This window comes from Leptosomus discolor, chromosome 7 (assembly GCF_034619465.1).
Source record: "Leptosomus discolor isolate bLepDis1 chromosome 7, bLepDis1.hap2, whole genome shotgun sequence".
Classification (NCBI taxonomy): Eukaryota; Metazoa; Chordata; class Aves; order Leptosomiformes; family Leptosomidae; genus Leptosomus; species Leptosomus discolor.
In genome coordinates, this window is record NC_141397.1 from 49,158,735 (window position 1) to 49,178,421 (window position 19,687).

Genomic DNA, 19,687 nt, shown 5'->3' on the forward strand with positions numbered 1-19,687 from the left:
TGGAGCATGTTTTTTGATAAGATGGGCTGAATCGATGCTGCTGTCTGCATCCTGCTCACTGCTCTGGTGACTTACTCCTATTGTTTTCCCACCACCAGCTCTAGCACTTGTTTGACCACTTTCCTTGTGGAAAGGTAGAACGAGCACAGGGTAGGCAGGTTTATGTGACAAGGTGCATGGGGGGAAGGAAATGCAGAACTGGGGCCATCCTCTTAGCAGCAGTGAGCTGTTAACACCGGCTGTACCACTCTCTGTCTCTGCTTTTTCTCCAGTGACACTTGAACCCATCAGTCAAATCTGAGAGGAGCAAAAGCCTCCAAGATAATTTAGTTTCAGCAAGATCCGTGAAAGACCAAATGAGGAAAGAGACCTCAGATGCCCCCACAAGATGGGAAGGGCTGTAATATGAACTTTTGATGTTGTTTGAGCCCAGAGCGTTCATTTGGGAGAGATTACAAGTCCTAGTTACTAACAGTCTTCACTTAGAGCTCACAGTCAAGAAACACAGTATGCTGTGATATCTCTGGACCTACTTGCTCTATTTTTATTTTTACTCTTGTGTGAACTGGAAAACTTCCTTTAGCTGCTTCCCCTAAATAGAGACCGTCAGCTTTACTCTTCAAGACCTTGTTAAGAGGTTGCCTGCAAGCAAGTGTAGAATCTGTTTCCTGATTCTGCTGCTTGGCCTTCTGAGGCTAGACCTAGGCCTGAGACTTTGGCCATTAGAATTTATGTATGGTTAGTGTGCCTGTAGAAGAGTGATCATGGAGAAAGGGTAAGCATACAGCCTATGTAATAGGTCTCAGAAATCTTTCATGAAAAGGTTTAACCTAGCAGAATAGATTAGTTCTTTATGACAGACTGCTCTGGGTATAAAATTTAGCTGGTGTGGGAAGAGGAGGGTGGAATTCATGCATACAGTTTGGATTTGTGGAAGATGGATCAGGGAATTAGCCTGTGCTCAGGATTCAACTTCCAAGATCATTATCAAAGTCATCATTAGAGGTGGAAATCAGTTTTCATCTTTTTAGCCATGCTAAAAAGGTGCACCTTTGATGTTTCAGGAATGATTTAGCCAGATGTCTTCACCTGCTAGATACTGTGAGAGCTAACACTGCGCTGTTGCAAACAGAGAAGCTCAGAGATGAGATGAGATGAACCTTCTGAACTTATGGTATATAGGTTTTTATTACAGCTGTTACTGGTCATTTTCATCATAACATCTGTATCTCTTGGGTTGCTAGTGACTTATTTTTTTCCTGGCATTTTAGCTTATCTTCCCTACACTATGGAGAAAGAACTGTCTGCTGATTAACTGAATGGAGAATATTGCCTCGGGCAAGATCTGGAAAAGAACTGGCTATAAAATTTAAGACCTGAGACTGGGATTGAGTTCTGGCTGTTGTGCAAATTGAGGGGCTGTGGATTCTCATCCTCTGTTTTTACAGAGGGTAACTATACTAGATAATTAAAAGAGTAAAGTTTACAATAAAGCCTGATTTCTAGGCAGGGAAGTTTTGCTCATCTTTCATGCCAGCCTCAAATCCTGAAGATTTTTAAGAGTTAGCAGTGAATGATTTATGTTAGTCACTGAGTTTTCAAGAAATGCAATGGATTACTTTCAAGACCTTTCCTAGACAGTCATTTATAGCGTGGTGCATGTTAGTTATGTGAGGAACACTGCATTCTCACTCTCTTTTGCCCTGAACTCTGTATTTGAATTTTAAGACAAGGACTGGGGACTCTTCCTTGGGATTTAAATGAGTCCAACCTGTAGTCTAATGAAGACCAACTATTTTGCTTCATCATCTGAATGCTTAAATCCAAGGGGACGCTGTTGTGTGACTTCTGCTGCCTGCTATCCTTGGGGAGGCAAGAGGCAAGTGAGGCCCCCAGCACCCTGCAGCGCAGCACAGCCCTGGTATGGGGATGCTAACCAGGGGGAGAGATGCACTGACCAGCTGAAGAGTTTTAGGGCTTCCTGGGCGCTGCAAACCATTGGGATGGAGGGTGCTAAGGCATTAATTAACCCAGGTGCGTGGGTTTTGTTGTAGGGAGTAGAGAGATACCCTAATGTCTGTGGCTGAGGTAGCTCTGACGTGTGATGTGCTAAAGGTTTTGGAAGTTCTTGATGTGAAATGTTATGTTGCCCGTTGTTTTAAGGTACGTGGTTATAACAGTAGAATCTCTTAATTTCCTTTAGAGCACAAAACAGTTACACAACAGCTGAGAAAAGATTTCTAATTTTAATAAAAGTTAAATAGAGACTGAACTACACTGCAATGTCCTCAGGACATTCATAAAGTTCTGGAATTCCTTTAGCTGCACAAACAGGAATTTATAAATATTTATTGAAATTAACTTTATTCAAAATGTCACCTGTGCAACTGGAGGTGAATATAAAGGAGAAATGTGGGAGGTGGGGTGGGGGGTGGCAGGTAGGGCAAAAGCTTACTGCAGATAGGTTGTCTACTTTGCTATGTATTTGTGGTTTATGACTAGCTGGGTTAATTTTGGTCCATGCCAGTTTTCTGCAGCACAGCTTCTGCAGTTCAGAAGGAACATCCAAGAGAAACTGAGTACTTTAGAAGGCAGATTGCTGCACCCATTGCTTAATCAAATGGCTGCTGAAAACTTCAGCATTAGTGGAAATAAGTGTGTTTTGAGGGAAATCAGCTGCCACTATTGCATGAGACCAAACAAGCTGTTAGAAGTTATGCACAGTACTAAAAGGAAGGGTGCAAAATACAAATATCTGCAATTTAAATGCTACTGTGCAGATTTTTCTGACCCATTTCTAGTGGCGATACCAAAATAGTCTTAAACAAATTCATAGATCTCCAAATTTGGGCAGCTACCCAATTTTGTATGAATTTTGTTCACATTTTGCTATCTATAACTTGTGATTTAGTTTTAAGAATCTCACTTATGAGCAGTGTTTGAGAAATTCAGCATCTATATTTATCCTGATAGAGTAGGCTAGATATAGGAGTTTTTAATCAACACGCAGAACTTACTGCATGCTAGGTTTGTAACAGCAAAAACCTCCCTCTTTCATCCAAAAATCATTTGTTGTAAAAGATAAATTCTTGCTGAAGTTTGACTTCAGGAAAAACTTTGTCATCTTGTGCCCGCTCCATCCTTGTGAACACGAGAAAGGCAAGTCTTAAAGCATAAAAATACCAAGTTGGGAAGTGTTCCAGTAAGGATCAAACCTTCTGCAGCCCCATTGCATTAAAAAAGTGTTGTTGAGGGGGAATCTTGGGGTGGTATTCCTTGGGGGTGGGAAGAACATTCAACTAGTCAGGATATGGGTTGTCTAAATATTACATGTAAAAATAATAAATATAATTACCAAATATAAAATATTAAACTGTAACAAAATATTTAAGCATTAAATGCAAAAAATGAGGTTTTTTCCCTCATAGTTTAAACTGGAGGATTTTATTCACAGTTACTTACCCCTCACTTTGTGCATTGCTTGCTGCAGAGTTTGAGGTAAATACAGCCGCCTTATTTGTATCTGAGATGTGACTGGGTTGTAGTGTGTAACTGTGCACAGGAGAAGACGCATTCTTTTCTGCTCTCTCAAAGCAAACGAGATGTAATGTTTAAAAAGTGAAGCTGGCCTAGAACTAAGTGTGTGGGGCTTTTAATTTTATTTTTCAATGGTGAATTTTACTTCTAGTGGAAAGGAAAGTTTTATTACTTGACATAAGTGTTCTAGTATACTGAAACTAATGAGCCTAAATTAGACCATCATGAAGTAAAATAGAGGGTGGAAAATATACACTGAAGTATCTGAGCGAATTTGTGCAGAGCTGTATCTGTTCAGCTGCGGAATGTTCCTCTTTCACACACTTACCATGGCTCTTATCACTTAAGTTTTCATTCTTTTGGTTTTGCACCAAAAACTATGATAGTCTACATAACTTTTCGTTACTTCAGTGCAAAACCCAAGAGAAGTTCTTAGCTGCCAGCTGCTTGGCGATGATTTTTGCTAACACTTCGAAAGAGATGATTGATTCATTGATACAATCTCTCTACATTTTACAACTCTATTAAACTTGGAGGGGTGTGTGGGGGTGGGTGTGTTTGAACTTCTCAGCTACTTGTGGCAATCAAAATTGCTGTTACAGTCCATTGCTCTGGTTGCACACGCTGCTGTGCCTTACCAGGTAGCTGGTACCTGCCAGCCTGCAGCACAGCCAAGAACTCACGGTTACAGCTCTTGATGGGGACTCTTGCCCACTTGCCTGCCTGCACTCTTACTCTTGAAGATCAGCAAATACTTTAAATCTCAGACTGATGAAGAAAAAGCAAAGTTCCGAATCCCTTTAAGACGAGTTGCTTGTATATGATGACCATGGCCTGAAACAGCGTGCCTCAGCTTCATCAACAGATCTGCGGAGTGAGTGATCTGGTTTTTTGCAATCTGTGTTTGTAATACTTTGCATCAGATGTGTAGGTGATTTTAAAAAAAAACACCCAAACTTGATGTGAATTGAAAGTTGGCTGCATAAATCTCTTTCGTATAAACTTATTAAATATTCATTGATATTGGGTTGCTTGAAGTGATAACTTGACTATCAGGTCTGAAACTTGTTCTCAGAGGATCGAATATTGCAGCTGCACTGAACCTGATTGATTTCAGTTGGGTTCTGCATGGGTGCTTGAGTCCACCTGCATGGAATAAATACATATATAACTACAGTTTTGAAAAATAAGATTCCATTTTGCAGTGTGTAGGTCGAATTAAAGAGCTGCTTGGACCCATGTTTTCACAGGTGGAGGTGGAGCAGTAGAACGAAGGCAGTGTTACTGTCAGTGCTCGTACACTCACTGATTCAGAGAGACCTAACCACTGTCTAACAGCGGGGAAGGTGCAGAGTCCAATTACAGCTTTTAATGTTTGGGTTTACTGATTAGTTTTGACACTTCAAATGTTATACTTGCAGTTCATGTTTGCTTACCTTTATTTGTTGTGTGCTAGATTTTAAATTGTGTAAGAACTGGAGATGGTTTTGTAGGTTTATTTACAAAATTTCATACCCATCTTCAAATGAAATGGAAAGAAGGGATTAATTTGAACTTCATGGTATTTTAATGATTTTTTTTTTTTTCACTGCTATGAGTTGGTTTTGCTCCCTGTAGTCTCTATCCTTTATTGCACTGGTGCTGCAGTACAATATTGGTGGGGGATACTGTTTTATGAACGATGGTGTCTCAGTACTGCTGTTGTTACTCATCATTTAATATAGGCTAATTGATGCTATTACAGACTGTTCCAAAATTCAAAATAAACATTTCTGCTTTATCTGGGTGAAGGTCACTGCATTTTTAGTGGGCATGTAAAGTCAAATAAATATTTGATCCATACCTTCATAAAAGGGATATAAGCAGAAGTTGTTTTGTATGTGAAGAACTCAAGGACTAGGACTATAAAATAAAATAACTGGAAGAGTTTTATGCTGCAAAGTGCTTCAGAGGTATATCCTTTTTCATTATGTACTGTTTCAAAAGTTACAAGTTAATTGTTTTAAGCTCATCAGGTTTGAACTTTGCTTTTTTTTTTTTTCCCAATGAGATACAAATTATTTTTGCAGAATGTGGCTTTAAATGCTTCCCCTTCCTCCTCACTGTTTCATGAAATACAGATACTTCTCAAATATTTAGTGGCTCTTTAAATTCTGCTATTAACAAGTTACTTCTATGTGAAAAGTCACAGCAACTTTTTAATACTGATTATCAGCGTTACTGGCAGCCTGTGAAATGATTCCCGACTTGTCCCAAGCGGTTTGATCGCTGCACCTCACGCAGGGCAGCGGGGCGTGGGTGGCAGTACTGTTGCGGGCTGGGGTTTGCTCCCTGCACACTGCCACCCAGCCCTGCGAAGCTTCGTGGCTCGGAGGAGCAAGCAGGGACGAGGGCAGCCCTTCTGCTTTGGATGTTACCCTTTGCTTTGAGGCTGGAAGGGGCTCTTAAGCTTTTCCATAGAGGCAGCTTGGCTGTTAATATCCCTCCAGAAAATATGGAAGGAGTAGAGAAATCCTTTTGAGAAGGGATATAAAGTTTGCTTACACGTTTAGCTCCTTCACCCTATTGTACTGTTTTCTTCTCTTTTTTAAGTAGAGTGCTACCAGACAAGACATGCACCAGCTGCACTTGTGTCTTGCCCACTTCATGTGTCAAAGCATGTACTGTAGGGTCAGACCCGTGCTGTTCAGAAAATGTTCCAGCAAAAACTGTCATCAGTGCCATCCATCGTGGAGGGATGGGTCTGTGTCTGAGCCCAGTTCTGGGGTGCATTCTGGCGATGTGTGTCGATTTTAAAGCACGGGTGCTGCCTGGAGATGCACCACCGCTTACGTTGGACCTCGTACACCGCTGTGCTAGGGAAGTTACGAAGAAGTCCCTCTAGTATGTGACACAAACCCCCCACCCCAGGGTGGTGGTTGTCTCCACCACCGGGCCGGGTGTCTGGTCTGGGGCCGGGGCAGGGGCAGCCTCCGCTCCCCGTTCTTCCCGAGCACAGGCGGAGCCCTGTGAGGGTGGGGTCGCCCCTCTCCTCACCTGTCCCCGGCAGGAAGCCCGCCTGGGCGCTGAGCTCGCCGCCCGCTCGGGACCGGGGCTGGGGCGGCTCTGCCCGCGGCGGCCTCCCCGGCTCACGGGCCCTGCGGCGGCCGGGCGGCGCCAGCCCAGGGGAACCGGCGGGTACCCGAGGGCTGCAGGGAGCGGGTGTTCGTACCGGCTGGGGAGGTGTTTTTAAGACCCGAAGGAAGAGGCATTTCTGTCCCAGCTGTATCAGGAAGATCCAGTTTGTGGGTTTTTTTCTGGTTTTGGAGAAGTTATCAGAGGGCCCTTGAGAAAATCGGGTTCCTGCTAGCGGTGCGGGGACCGGAGCCGGGACCTTAACCCTTTCGGGCCGTTTATGGGTCACCCCTCCTGTTTTTCCCGTTTCCTGTTCCCAGCGCAGCTTCACCGCCCGAGGCTAACCCGCGGCGGAGCCTGCGCCCCGGGGCAGGGGTGACGGACCCCCCCCGCAAGGGAACACCTTAACCGCGCCGATCGCGCTCCGGTGGCTCAGAGCCTACTGTTACCGAGCAGGCCGGGCTCTCCCGACAGGCAGGAGGGGACGGGGCGGGGGGAGCGCTGCAGACCGATGCCGGGCGGGGGGCCGCGGCGGGGCCAGGGACAGCGCCACCGCCAACCCCGCCGCCCCGGGGCGCACCGGGCCCGGCGGGGCACTGCGGCAGGCGCGGGACGGCGGCGAGAGTGGCAGCGGCGGCCGCCAATGGGGAGCGCGGGGCGGGGCGCCGCCATTTCAGGCCGCACCTCCGCGGTGGTTCCCTGCGCAGCGGCGGCGGCGGCCGTGACTCTCCGCTGCGGGGCGGGGCGGGGCCGCTATGCGCGCTGGCGGGGCGGTGCAGCGCAGGGGTCTGCCCGCCCTTCCCGGTTACCGCCCCTTGCTCCCGCGGCCGCGCTGCGGGGCGGGGCGGAGCGGAGCACGGCACCGCCTCGCCCCGGCGGCCGCCGTGAGCTGGGCTGCGGCGGCGCCCGCGGCCGCTCGGCGATGGCGGCGCGGAAGAAGCGCGGGTGGCCGCTTGGCTGCTAAGTAGGGCAGCGGCGGGGCGGGGGCGGCGGCGGGGCCGTCGCGGCGGCTGCGCCATGCGGGCCGGGCGTGGGGGGCCGGCCGGGAGACGGCGCCGGGGGCGGTGCGCCCTGCTGCCCGCCACGGGCCCCGGGGCGCCGGGGCGCTGAGCAACAGTTGGCCCCGCTGCCGCCCAGCATGAAAGTGTGCCGGCGGAAGGCGCTGGCGCTGTGCCTGGGCTACGCGCTCCTGCTGCTCCTCGCCGCCCTCAACCTGCTGGAGTACAAGTGGCGGCGGGAGCCGCGGCGCTGCGGGGAGACCCCGGCCGCCCCACGCCACCGCCCCCCGCCGCCGCCCCCGCCGCTGCCGGCCGGCAGCCGCGGTCCGGCGGGCGCTCGGCGGCAGTTGGTCTATGTCTTCACCACCTGGCGCTCGGGGTCGTCCTTCTTCGGGGAGCTCTTCAACCAGAACCCCGAGGTCTTCTTTCTCTACGAGCCGGTGTGGCACGTCTGGCAGAAGCTGTACCCCGGGGACGCCGTCTCGCTGCAAGGGGCGGCCCGCGACATGCTGAGCTCCCTGTACCGCTGCGACCTCTCCGTCTTCCAGCTCTACAGCACGGCGGGTGCCGGCAAGAACCTCACCACGCTGGGCATCTTCGGGGCGGCCACCAACAAGGTCATCTGCTCCTCGCCCCTCTGCCCGGCCTACCGCAAGGAGGTGGTGGGCATGGTGGATGACCGGGTGTGCAAGAAGTGCCCCCCGCAGCGCCTCAGCCGCTTCCAGGAGGAGTGCCACAAGTACCGCACGCTGGTCATCAAGGGCGTCCGCGTCTTCGACCTGGCCGTCCTCGCCCCACTCATGCGGGACCCGACCCTGGACCTTAAAGTCATCCACCTGGTGCGGGACCCCCGGGCCGTCGCCAGCTCCCGCATCAAGTCCCGGCACGGCCTCATCCGGGAGAGCCTGCAGGTGGTGAGGAGCCGGGACCCCCGCATCCACCGCATGCCCTTCCTTGATGCTGGCCACAAGCTGGGCGGGAAGAAGGAGGGGGGGGGCGGCTCGGACTACCATGCCCTGGGTGCCATGGAGGTCATCTGCAGCAGCATGGCCAAGACCCTGCAGACTGCTTTGCACCCCCCGGACTGGCTCCAGGGCAACTACATGGCCGTGCGCTACGAGGACCTGGTGGTCGAGCCCATCAAGACCCTGCGGCAGGTGTACGGCTTCGTCAACCTGGCGGTCAGCCCAGAGATGGAGAAGTTTGCCCTTAATATGACCAGTGGCCCCGGCTACTCCTCCAAGCCCTTCGTGGTGTCGGCCAGGAACGCCACTCAGGCACTGAGCGCCTGGAGGACTGCGCTCAGCTACCAGCAGATCAAGCAGGTCGAGGAGTACTGCCACCAGCCCATGGCCCTGCTGGGCTACGAGAGGGTCGGCAGCCCCGAAGAGGTGAAGGACCTCGGCAGAACGTTGCTCAGGAAGCCGCGGCTGTGACGGGGCAGCGCCGCCGCCGGGCAGGGGGGCTGCTCCGGCTGCCGCGAGTGAGGGAGGGAGCTGGGAAAAGCAGCCTGGTTTCTGATTTCCTCCAAAGACTGCTGAAGAGTAACAGACAGTAATGTGATGATTTCTTTCCTTTCCTTTCTTTTCTTTTTCTTTTTTTTTTTTTTTAACCCCTCTGCCCTTGCATTGGGTTAGATGCGATTTAAAAAAAAAAAAAAAAAAGTGGAACTAAAATAAGTGTAAAGCCCCTTTCCCCTTCTCTAAAATGCCAGGCAGTCATTCTGTACCAAAATCTTGTTTATGGAGTTTTTGTGGGTTTGAAGATGATAACAAAAACTCTCGCACAATTCCTAATGCATCTTTTATCTGTCTTGGTGCAGAGGGGATGCCCTTGGAAAGCATAATGCTGAAAATCAGACTTCTGTGTGAAAGCAAATGTTCAGACGTAATAGTAATAAAAAAACAATAAATGATATTCATTTTTATTATTACCTCAATTGTTTGGGAATTACAGTGTTACTTATGTACAGCTGGAGGGGATGCTTGCTTAAAATATCAATGTGGACTTTTTAGAGGGTGGAGGGCTGGAGTGCAACATTTGATGTGTTCAAAGATTAGGAGCTGCTCTCACAGGAAAAAGTACAGATCTCACAAATGTAGTGCAGGTTTTATGACTATGTCAAAGCAGGTTTCTATTTAACTATTGTCTTTTTTGTTGTATTTAAAAAGTCTTTCAAGTGCCACTGTATTAGTGTCCTAAGAGTTCTAAAACATTTGCCATCACAGCAGTATTTATTTTTGTCTTGACATGTATGTCCAGGAGTCAGTCAAATAGAAGTGGATCTACAGTGTGACAAGAAGTGCAGGATTTAAAAAATACATTTATCATACTGGAAACATTAGCATGTGTGAAAACAAAAATAAAATTATATATATTATATATATTCTATTGTGCTAACAATACATGAGATACGTAAGATATTTCTTGACGTTGATTGGTATCAGGCATAGCAGGGAAGCATAGAAAATGCAAAAATGATTTATTTTTTCCCTTTCTCTAAGTGTTCGAGAGTATATTTATGTACAAGGAGGGAGGAAATGTACCGCTGGGTGTTCATAGCTATAATAGAGCTTTTACAGAGTCAAACTAGCATTTGATTTCAGAGCACTGGTTAGATACTCATGAAGTGTCGTGCTCTATAATGGAGCCAGATGGGGGTCTGGCTCTTTCTGGGAGCTTTGCCTAGAGACTCTCTCCCATCATTAAAACTTGGTAAAAAAATAGGAGATTTTACTATTTCTGCTTTTATAATTTCCTGAGAAAGTCACAGTTTATTAAAGGTTAAGTGATGTGTTGCATATGAGAAGTGCAGACACCTCAAGTAGTTTTTAATCTTGGCGGTGTTCTCTGATGCTCTTTGAAGGCTCATTTTGGAACTTGAGTTTTTAAATAAATGTGGTTTTGCCAAACTGTTCTCTTAGGAGACTATAGACTTTTCTACAGCAAGTACATTTTACATTGCCTATTTGGGTGTTGTGCCTTCAGAAAATGTGAATAGTATGATTAGGAAAAAGGAAATTGATTTGTGGAAATAAATTGACATAAATGGGATGGTGATAAGTGTGTGTGTGTGCGTATGTGTGAAAATTTTAGTGATGCGTAATATGTCTATTTCTTGTATTAGTACTTTAAGTTAAACAAGTGAAAACTGGCTACTAAGCTACTTGAGCTCTTGATGAAATTTTGGCATTAGATGTTGAACTTACTCTGAAAAGGAAACACATTTAATAAACTAGTTAAAAGATATTTCATAAGGTTGCCTATACACTTGCTGACTACATTACACGTGTCCATTCCCTCGGTTCATCTTCACCGTCAGTATAAGTAACATAAATAACATCTGTCAATGGGAGATCTTGTAATTGGCCTATTAGGATGTATTCCCAAATTCCAGATAGCAGTGCTAAGAATGGGAGGGATAGTTAGTTTGTTATTTAAAATGCAGATTAAGGTACTTGTGTTGTGGAATAGGTATTTTGTGTTATCACTGTATGTATTCTGATGCGGTGCTGAGTGGATTTCAGACATCTGGGTTTGGACTGTACCCTGTGTGGTTTTCTTTTTTCTTCTTTTCAGTCGAATTTTGGACATCTGGGTTTGGGCTGTACCCTGTGGGTTGGTGGGTTTTTTGTTTTGTTTTTTTTTTTTCAGTCAGTGTGTCCTGGGGCTGTGCTTGAAAATCTGATCTGCTTATAGAGCATGTCTCTTGCTTTTTATCCATCCGCTGCTGCGTCAAGGACCCCTGCTACCCACCGCACAGTCCTGTCTGGCTGCCTTGTAACAGCCGTGCGTGGTGTTTGCCAACTCTGCTATCGGCAGGGCGAGCGGGCCTGGGGAGCTGCAGAGCCGTGTGCTGCCCATGGGGCAGCAAGCCCAGCTTCCCCTCTGGGTTGGGACGCTGCACCGTGATTTTGGCTCCCACTGTCTTGAGTATGAAACTTTACTGTGGTTTCTAAACAGAGCTTTCTCATGATGGCGTGTTACAGTATAAGCTCTTTTGATTTTGGGGGCTGGAGCATGGTTATTTACGTGTGCAGAATTCCTTGATCTCTTCTGGGAAAGTTTTCTGGGTGAGTAAAGTGAAGAGGAATTAATTGCCTCTGGGATTGTGAAATAGACAAGCCTGATAGACTGGTATGAACGGTGTGCCAGCAGAGTTACAGCATCGGAATCTGGTCCATAATTTGAGCTCCACCTACTACGTTGCAGCAAGGAATTGCCCAACACACTGAACAACTGTACCTGGACATGTTTCGGTGAACAGAAGAAGTAATGCAAACTTGTTTTATGCAATTTTGTTCAGGTAAAGCTTCAGGAGAACTGAATGGGGCTCTATGTAAATTGCAGGTGGGCTAAGCCCTATGTTTAATGGTGCTCCGTTAAAAAAATAAGTATGTGAACAACTGGCAGTTAAAAGAGGCCATTTTTAGTCCTTTTTTATATTCAGAAAAGAGGATTAGAGGAATTTTAAAAAGCCAAATATAGCTGAAAAAAAATGGAAAAATTTTTAAATGTGGAAAATTATAGAGAAAACTAGGATATCAGAAAGATTATGAACATGGTTACAAAAGACCTCTGCCTGTTGTGAGAAGGGACATCTAGCTGAGGTCAGAATACTTAAATAATACTTGACTCTTATGCTCAAAAATAGTGCCTGGGTTTGCTTTCTGTCTGATTTAATAATTACAGTTTGCTGCTTCAACTGAAGCTAATGCTTGTGTTAGTGAAGAATCAATAGCATACACAAGATACAGGGTGCACTAAGTTGCACTGAGCTGGGAGGGAGGCTGTTTTGAAGACTTGGCACGTCGTTTCGATGGAACAGAAAGGCCAGTGCACAGCGACGTGTTGTTTTCTGCTGTGAACAAAACTAGAAAACTGTACAAGTATTGTAAATGGTAGTGATCACTCAGTGCGTGAAAGCACAGGAAAACCTTCTGTCCTCCACTGAATCAAGTTAAAATACAAGATGTGTGAAATTGTGCAAGTTGCAGCAGCTGGCCTAAATGCTGATAATGAAAAAAAAATGGTTAGATAAAGTATCTTTAGGTCTTTCTAACCAAAGGAGGAAGTTCTTAATTTTTCCGATCACTTTGTAATTTGTCAGGTGTTAAGCTTCATGCCCTGGCTGGGAAGAGGAACATAACTGACTTGATTTAAAACCACAAATCTTGTTTTTCAGTTACGATTTGAGCTCAGGTTTCTAGAGATAAAATACTGGTGGTTACAATCAATTGTGAAACAAGCGTTTCTCATCCTGTAGGCCATGGGAAGAAGTGTGGGATTATTCTTTATTTTCCTCATCGTTTATAATTGCTGTGGTGTGTTTTAAGTGTCATTGAAAGTGAAGGGTGTTTAACATGAGCTTTTGCACACCTCATGGGGTGGTCTTAGAGTCTGTGTTTCAGTTTTGCTCCTGTGCATCCCTTAAAGTGCAGACGTGGGTCTCTGGAGCAGGGAATGCCAATTGTGTCAAATTGTGTGGGGCGGTGAATAGACCGAATGTTGTGCAAATGCTGCGTGTGTTACTTGTTCAAATAGATCAAAAGTGTTCTTATTCTAGTGCCATTTCAATTAAGGGTGCTGTACCAGGATAAAGATTACTCTGCTGGAATTATGCATATGAATAAGGCAAGGAGATTTAATTTGGAGGCTGTAAATGAGTGTGAGACTTCTTGCCACTGATGTATTCAGCTTTGATGGCCCGTGCTTTCTGCTAGTTATCCTGGTGGTCACTGGGTGCAGTTTACTTTTTGTATCAGAGCTCCTGAGCAAGATCTTATGAAAATGTGCAGATGATTCTAAAATAAAAAAATACATGGAGTAACATTTCAGCAATATTCATTATATGGCACACATTTAAAGTAAAAAATAAGATTTATCTGGTTTATTTGGATTGTTTGGTATCAAATGAGATCTGTTAACATGTTTAAATAGGAGCTCTTGGCTGTCATGACGTCCGTGATTCTTCCCATGTTGTAAGAAGAAAAAGTACAACACAAACTGCTTTAACTTAGGAAGCTGGAAAATTTCCTTGTATTGATTTTTCTTTGGGGCTTGGGATTCCCTGCGTCATGAGATCATGAAAGGATCACAGGAATGGGTCTGCATTATTGAGTGTTTAGTGTTTGGATCAATGCATATCCAATGAGAATCAGTGCAAAAACAGAGACAGAGGTGTCCTGTCTTCCCTTGATGTGTGAAGAGCCAATGTTCCTCAGACACATCAATACCATTAAAGCTATGAAGAGAAGTAATTCATAATATAAATGACATTGCAAATGGGAGAACTAGGATTAAAGAATCATCTTCTACAGTGAAACACAAAGCTGTAAAATACATGTAAAAATATATGGCACATTCCTTTGCAGAAGAAATTCTCTATTTAAGGACCCATTTACACTCATTGATGTGGGTGAGATCCCTAGTGTCCACTTCAATATCTGATACAGGAATATGCTTGTTATAAACAAGGTGGCGAGAAGGGAATTGAGGTCAAGCAATAGGTTACCATCTCTTTGTTCCTATCAGGGAAGTTGGTCAGTAGCCGTGACAGCCTGCGGGTCTTTTAGCATGAGGTACCACAGACTTGTGTCTGGATATTATGGCATTATTCTGATGGGGTTTGAATGAAAATGGCACTTTCTTGCTGAAAAACAAGATGAAAATCAGATTGGAGGAACTCCACTAATGAAAAATTAACAAAGCAATCTGAGCAAGGCAGGCTGGTGGGAGCTGCTGAGCAACCTCTTTCTAATTGCATTAGTGGAAGCTGAAGCTTCTAACTGGAAGGGGCCCTGCAGCTACAATTTTAAGCACTCTGAAGATGCTAGTAAGCTTTAAGTGGGATTTTCAAGAATACTTTCATGTGTCATTTTCACTGGAATAGGAATATTTTGCAGGAGTCAGTGGGAGTTGTAGCTCAGGATGCCTCCAAAAATCATATACCCATAAACTAATATTAGAAGGGGTCTCAAGAGGTTTCTGGTCCACTTCCTGCACAAATCAGGGTCAGTTTATGAGGTCAAACTAGGTTGCTCTAGGCTTTATCCTGGTGGGTCTTGGAAACTTCCAAGGACAGAGACTGCACAATGTCTGTGAGCAACATGTTGCAGTACTTGACGATCCTCTTGGTGAACCATGATGCTTCAGCAAAACTTGCCTCAAATCACCAATTATGTTACGTAAATTTGTCCCTTAATTTTGTGTTTTGCCCATGACTACTGATGTGGGTCATGTCTTCACTTTCCCTTAACTGCAATAGATGTCAGCTGCAGCTCAGCTGTTGCTAAGGGTCAGCAGCAAAATGGTTAATGAGTTGAAAAATGTGAATTCACAATTAGAATGCTGCATCCAGCAGTGTCCCTTGTGTCCTTGTTTGGCTGGGACAAAACCACAGCCCAGCCATGCCAGGCAGGCCATTAGCAGGTTCAAGTCAGCCATGGCAGCTGACCTGAGTGAGCTATAGGTGTAGCCCATCCCATAATGTCATGGTCATTATAAAGGGGGAGGGTTGGGTGAGGAGCGAGAGCTCTTGGGGGGTTTCTCCTCTGGCTTCTTTCTGCTCCTGGGGACTGGATAGTCATTTGGCTGAGTATAACTCTGTATATCTGTGTTGGTGGTGTTCTATTAAATCTGTTTCACTTCTACCCATGGGGCTGCTCTCCCTTTTCCTGATTCCCCTCCCTGGCTGGTGAGGGGTTGTCGGGTGACAGACCAACTGTTATAGTTTAGCCCTGGGTACAGGCTAGGCTTAGACATTGCTGTTTTATCCAGGAGTGATGAAGAGGAGAGTAGAGGGAAAAGAAATTCACTCAGAAGAAAGAAATGCAAAATGGGGTCTATTGGAAGTTGGTCTTTCTCTGCTATAAGAAGAAAGAAATACTGTTAAGGAAAATGGAAACAGAGAAATGATACCATGCAGCAAGGTCAAGAGAGGATGAATAAAGGCATTTGCATGTTAAAAGTGGAGAGGACAGAAACCTGAAGGATATGAGAGAAAATGTGCTGATGCTGTGTGCTCTAACCATTTGTGTTTAATCATGATGTACAGAAAGTATTCCTCCCTTCTAACACAATTTTAGACTCACTGGTTTTGCTTGTAATTGCAAGATGCATTTCAACCAGGAATGATTTTCATAATTGCTTGGATATTTTGGTGTTCCAATTTGTTTTGGGTATAGATAGAAACAGAATACCGGACCTTTTGTCTAAATATTTCTTTCTTCAGATCTCTATGCATAAATTCTCAAGAAGGCCCCTAGTCTGCTAAATTCTTGGCATCTTCTTATTTTCCATCTGCCAGATGGTTCCTTCTCCCACCAGTCAGGATTATCAGTAATTACCTGTTTCAAGCCATGTGCATGTCTCATAACAGTTTATCATGGGAGATGTAAAATGGAAAAGGGACATATTTAGTGTTTATATAACTTCTAGAGTCACTTCTGGCAGCTTTCAGTATTTGCTTATTTGCTGCTGGTGGTTGCTGTGGATGCTTGCTGTACTGGGATCAGCCCTTTAGATTCTCATGTTATTTGGTCCATTTACTGAAATCAGACACCTTACACACTCAGTGAGCAGGTGTTTTTAGGTGTACTAACTTAGCTGGTTGAGTAGTGACCTGTGTTGTTCTTTTACCCTATCTTGTCCCAAGTAACAAGTGATAGGACAAGAGGAAACAGCCTCAAGTTGCACCAGGGGAGGTTTAGATTGGATGTTAGAAAAAATTTCTTCACTGAAAGGGTTGTCAAGCTTTGGAACAGGCTGCCAAGAGAAGTGGTAGAGTCACCATCTCTGGAAGTATTTAAGTGTGTAGATGTGGTGCTTGGGGACATGGTTTAGCGGGCATGGAGGTGTTAGGTTTACAGTTGGACTTGATGATCTTAAAGCTCTTTTCCAACCTAAATGATTCTATGATTTGATAGCTACATCAGACCCCACTGGGGTGGGTGCCATATGGGGTGGGTGTGGTGTTGGAGACATCTGGGTTTTTTCAACCCATAAAGCAGTGAAAAAGGTATGACTGCCAGAGCAGAGTTTGGGGTTGAAGCATGTTAATCTCCATGGTGTTATGTGCTTTTCACCTGCTTTGTTGGCTATTGTTCCAGCTCAAAGCATCAGAGTTGCCAGCGGTAAAGGATATCTGTTTCCAAGAAACTTTGGTAAAATGGTAAAGAGTAAGTGGAGGGAAACAGTTATTTGTGCTTCTTTTATGGGCTATGGGAATAAGCACAAAGCAGCCAGTGCTGACTGTAGTGCTTTGATTTTGTAAGGCTTTAACATCTGGTCCCTAACAGCACATTCTTTCATGCTGAGCAGAGGTAAAAATGTACAGTATAAAAGTGTAATGTTGTGGCTACTGCCCAGAGGATACCTGCTGTGTTGTTTTAACCCACGAGACCTCACCACAGGGCACAACTCACGTACTCATAAGCCCCCTCCGTTTTATTTTGCTTTAATAGAAAATGTTGTATCTGGTGCCACACTAGAGGTGTAACCGCTGACTTTTGGGATGCAACGTGCTGCAGGTACTAAGTATGAGTGCTGACACCTGATGTCAAAAAAGGGCACCTGAAAGTGGTTGAGAAGTGCTGCTAAACCTTTCACCTCTTAGGCAGGTAAGAGCTGCTTGGGAAAATGGGATAAAAGCAGAAGTCTTCCCTGCCCTCCTGGGTTGCATGGGGCTGAGCTGAACACGCACCCCCCCCCCGCTTTATTTCTCTCTGTATTTGCTGTGCTGTTGTGGTGGGGAGGGTGAATGGAGGGTGGGGATCTGCAGCATTGGGACACTGCTTCAGCAAATTTGTGGGTGCAGGTGGAGTGTGTTTGAGAATGCCGTCTGCTAAACTGTGCTGAGGAGATGAGCACTGGCAGTCTGCTTGTCCTTGTGGCAACAGGGCTCTGGGAATTTTGGTTTAGGATGGTAACTGGAGGGGCTGAAGCTTGAAAGAAACTCATCTGGGTAGGTGTTAGAAATGAATTAACGTGGCACAAACCCTGTGCTTAGCCAAATGGGCTCTGAAGGGGGAATGAGATGTGTAGGGAAGGGCTCTGCACACCCAGAGTCCAGAGTGGTTAGGTGGTGCTGGGTCAGGCTGTTGGTGATGAGCTGTCTTCCTGGCAGTCCAGTGGTGGGAGGCTGCTAGCAGGTGTCTGAGTGGTTGCTGCTGCTGCTATGAAGCCCTACCTGTGTCTTTTGGGGAACAGCTTGGAACCTGTGAGGGACCCCTGTGGAGCAGCGATGCCCATGGGCATCCGCTGAGTGGCAGGAGGGTGGTGTTTATCTGGGGTGTTGCATTGTGGGGTTCAGGCCCTGCAGGTGGTCTGCTGCCGTGAGGGTGTTTGTCACCTGTCTGGGCCATGGCATGCTGGCAGACCACTGTTGGCTGCGTGATACTGCTGTGTCCTGCCTGGTACTGTGGGCATGCTCTGCTGCTAGGCTCTGGATGCCTCAGCACTCCTGCTTACAGCCCTCTCCAGTGACGTGCAACAGCTCAAGTAAATCTCCTACAGGTAAGAAGAGGCTTCAGAGTCAATGGTTCCTCACAGACATATAGTACATATAATGACTGACAGCAAAAAAATCTCTATTTGCTTCCTTGCCTTTTTTAAGTCTTGTTGGGGCTCAATGTGGAGTCCTTTAGAGTATCTAGTGGCGGTCCCATCCTGTGCCTGGAGTTGCAGATAAATTACAGAAAGTGTCTGTGTCTCCCTTCCTTCCTCTTCTCCCTGAAATAGCCATGCCTGCCCTGATGTCTCATCCCTCTTGTACAGGTGAGGCCTCTCTTCTCCTTGTTCTGTCTCATTCAGAACCTGTAGGTGATCAGCTTCCTGTTGCTTAATTAGTCCTTTCATAATGAATAATTCTGGTAAGTGCTTTGCTCTGAGTGGTAACTAGCCATTTATCTTTGCTACTTCTATATGAATAAAGAATTATTTTGAAGTTTAACCCTTCACAATTGCTGGCTTTCCCTGTGGCAGAGCCTGTAAACTGTACTTAGAGAGATTCCTTAAATCATATCAAGAATTCAATGGACTTTTTCCTCCATGCAGGCTTCAGATCTTGGTACAGTGTCTAGTAATGGCTCCTGATTTTCTCTTATGAGTCTCTACATAGGAGGTGCTGAGAAAATGCATGAGTGTGGGCTCACAGCTGAAGTTCTAGTGACTGCTCTGACCACCATGAATATGTGTCCCTGTAATCTATAACTCCTGGCTGAAACAATAAATCAGGCATAAATTATTCTTACATGTAAACCTTGGATTTTCTTGGCTTAAGTGTACAGGCAACATGTAACAACAGCCTTCTGGGTAGCTGCTGAATTTATTTCTGTGGGAAGGTGAAATGGAAAAAAAAAGAAAAATCTAAACATAATTTTAGAGAAAGAGGAGCTAACTGCACAGGCAGGTGATGCATTTAAAATCGTTTGTGTTTAAAAAAAAAATCACTCATAACTATTTACTTGGTGTTTCTCTTCTGTAATTAAGACAATTATCTCAAGTGTTCTCAGCAGTTCTGCTTTAGGTTACTGAAGCTAAATCAAGATGCCCACTCTTATTTCTTCTCTGACTCATTTGTGAAGGGCTCTCTAATGCTATTGGAGGCTGTTAGTGCCTGGGCATTCTGCTTTCCATGTTATGCAGGTGGGCTCAGAGAGAGAAGAGGGGGGTATCCTGTGATAGCCAGATGGTGAATAAGCTCCCTGTATCCACGCTAGCTATGAGAGAGTGCACCAACGTCCTGCGGCACAAGGCTGTGCCGGGTGCCCTGGGAACTGATGAACAAGTGGGCCAGTGAGGAGATGGTAACATGTCTGACAGAATAGACCATGTTATTGTCTAAAAAGCTGTTTTGGCATATGGTTATTCTAACATGAATATTAAATACCTCATTATACAAAGCTGTTACTGTTTCTATCTCAGCTCTGGTACTTCAGTGAAAGCAACATATCTTTTGCATCTATTGGATTGTAATAGTGACAAAATGTAGTATACTGGCATCCTTATGGATGTGCAGAACACTTCGTTTTTCCAGA

General features: G+C 45.5%; 1 protein-coding gene across 1 annotated transcript; it reads left to right on the plus strand.

Annotated features, from left to right (window-relative positions):
* Window positions 1-7,789: 7,789 nt before the first annotated feature.
* On the plus strand, window positions 7,790-9,085 carry CHST2 (carbohydrate sulfotransferase 2). Its single transcript, XM_009960930.2, has one exon. It carries the CDS (start codon window positions 7,790-7,792, stop codon window positions 9,083-9,085), a length of 1,296 nt encoding a protein of 431 aa, XP_009959232.2.
* The last annotated feature ends 10,602 nt before the right edge of the window (window positions 9,086-19,687 follow it).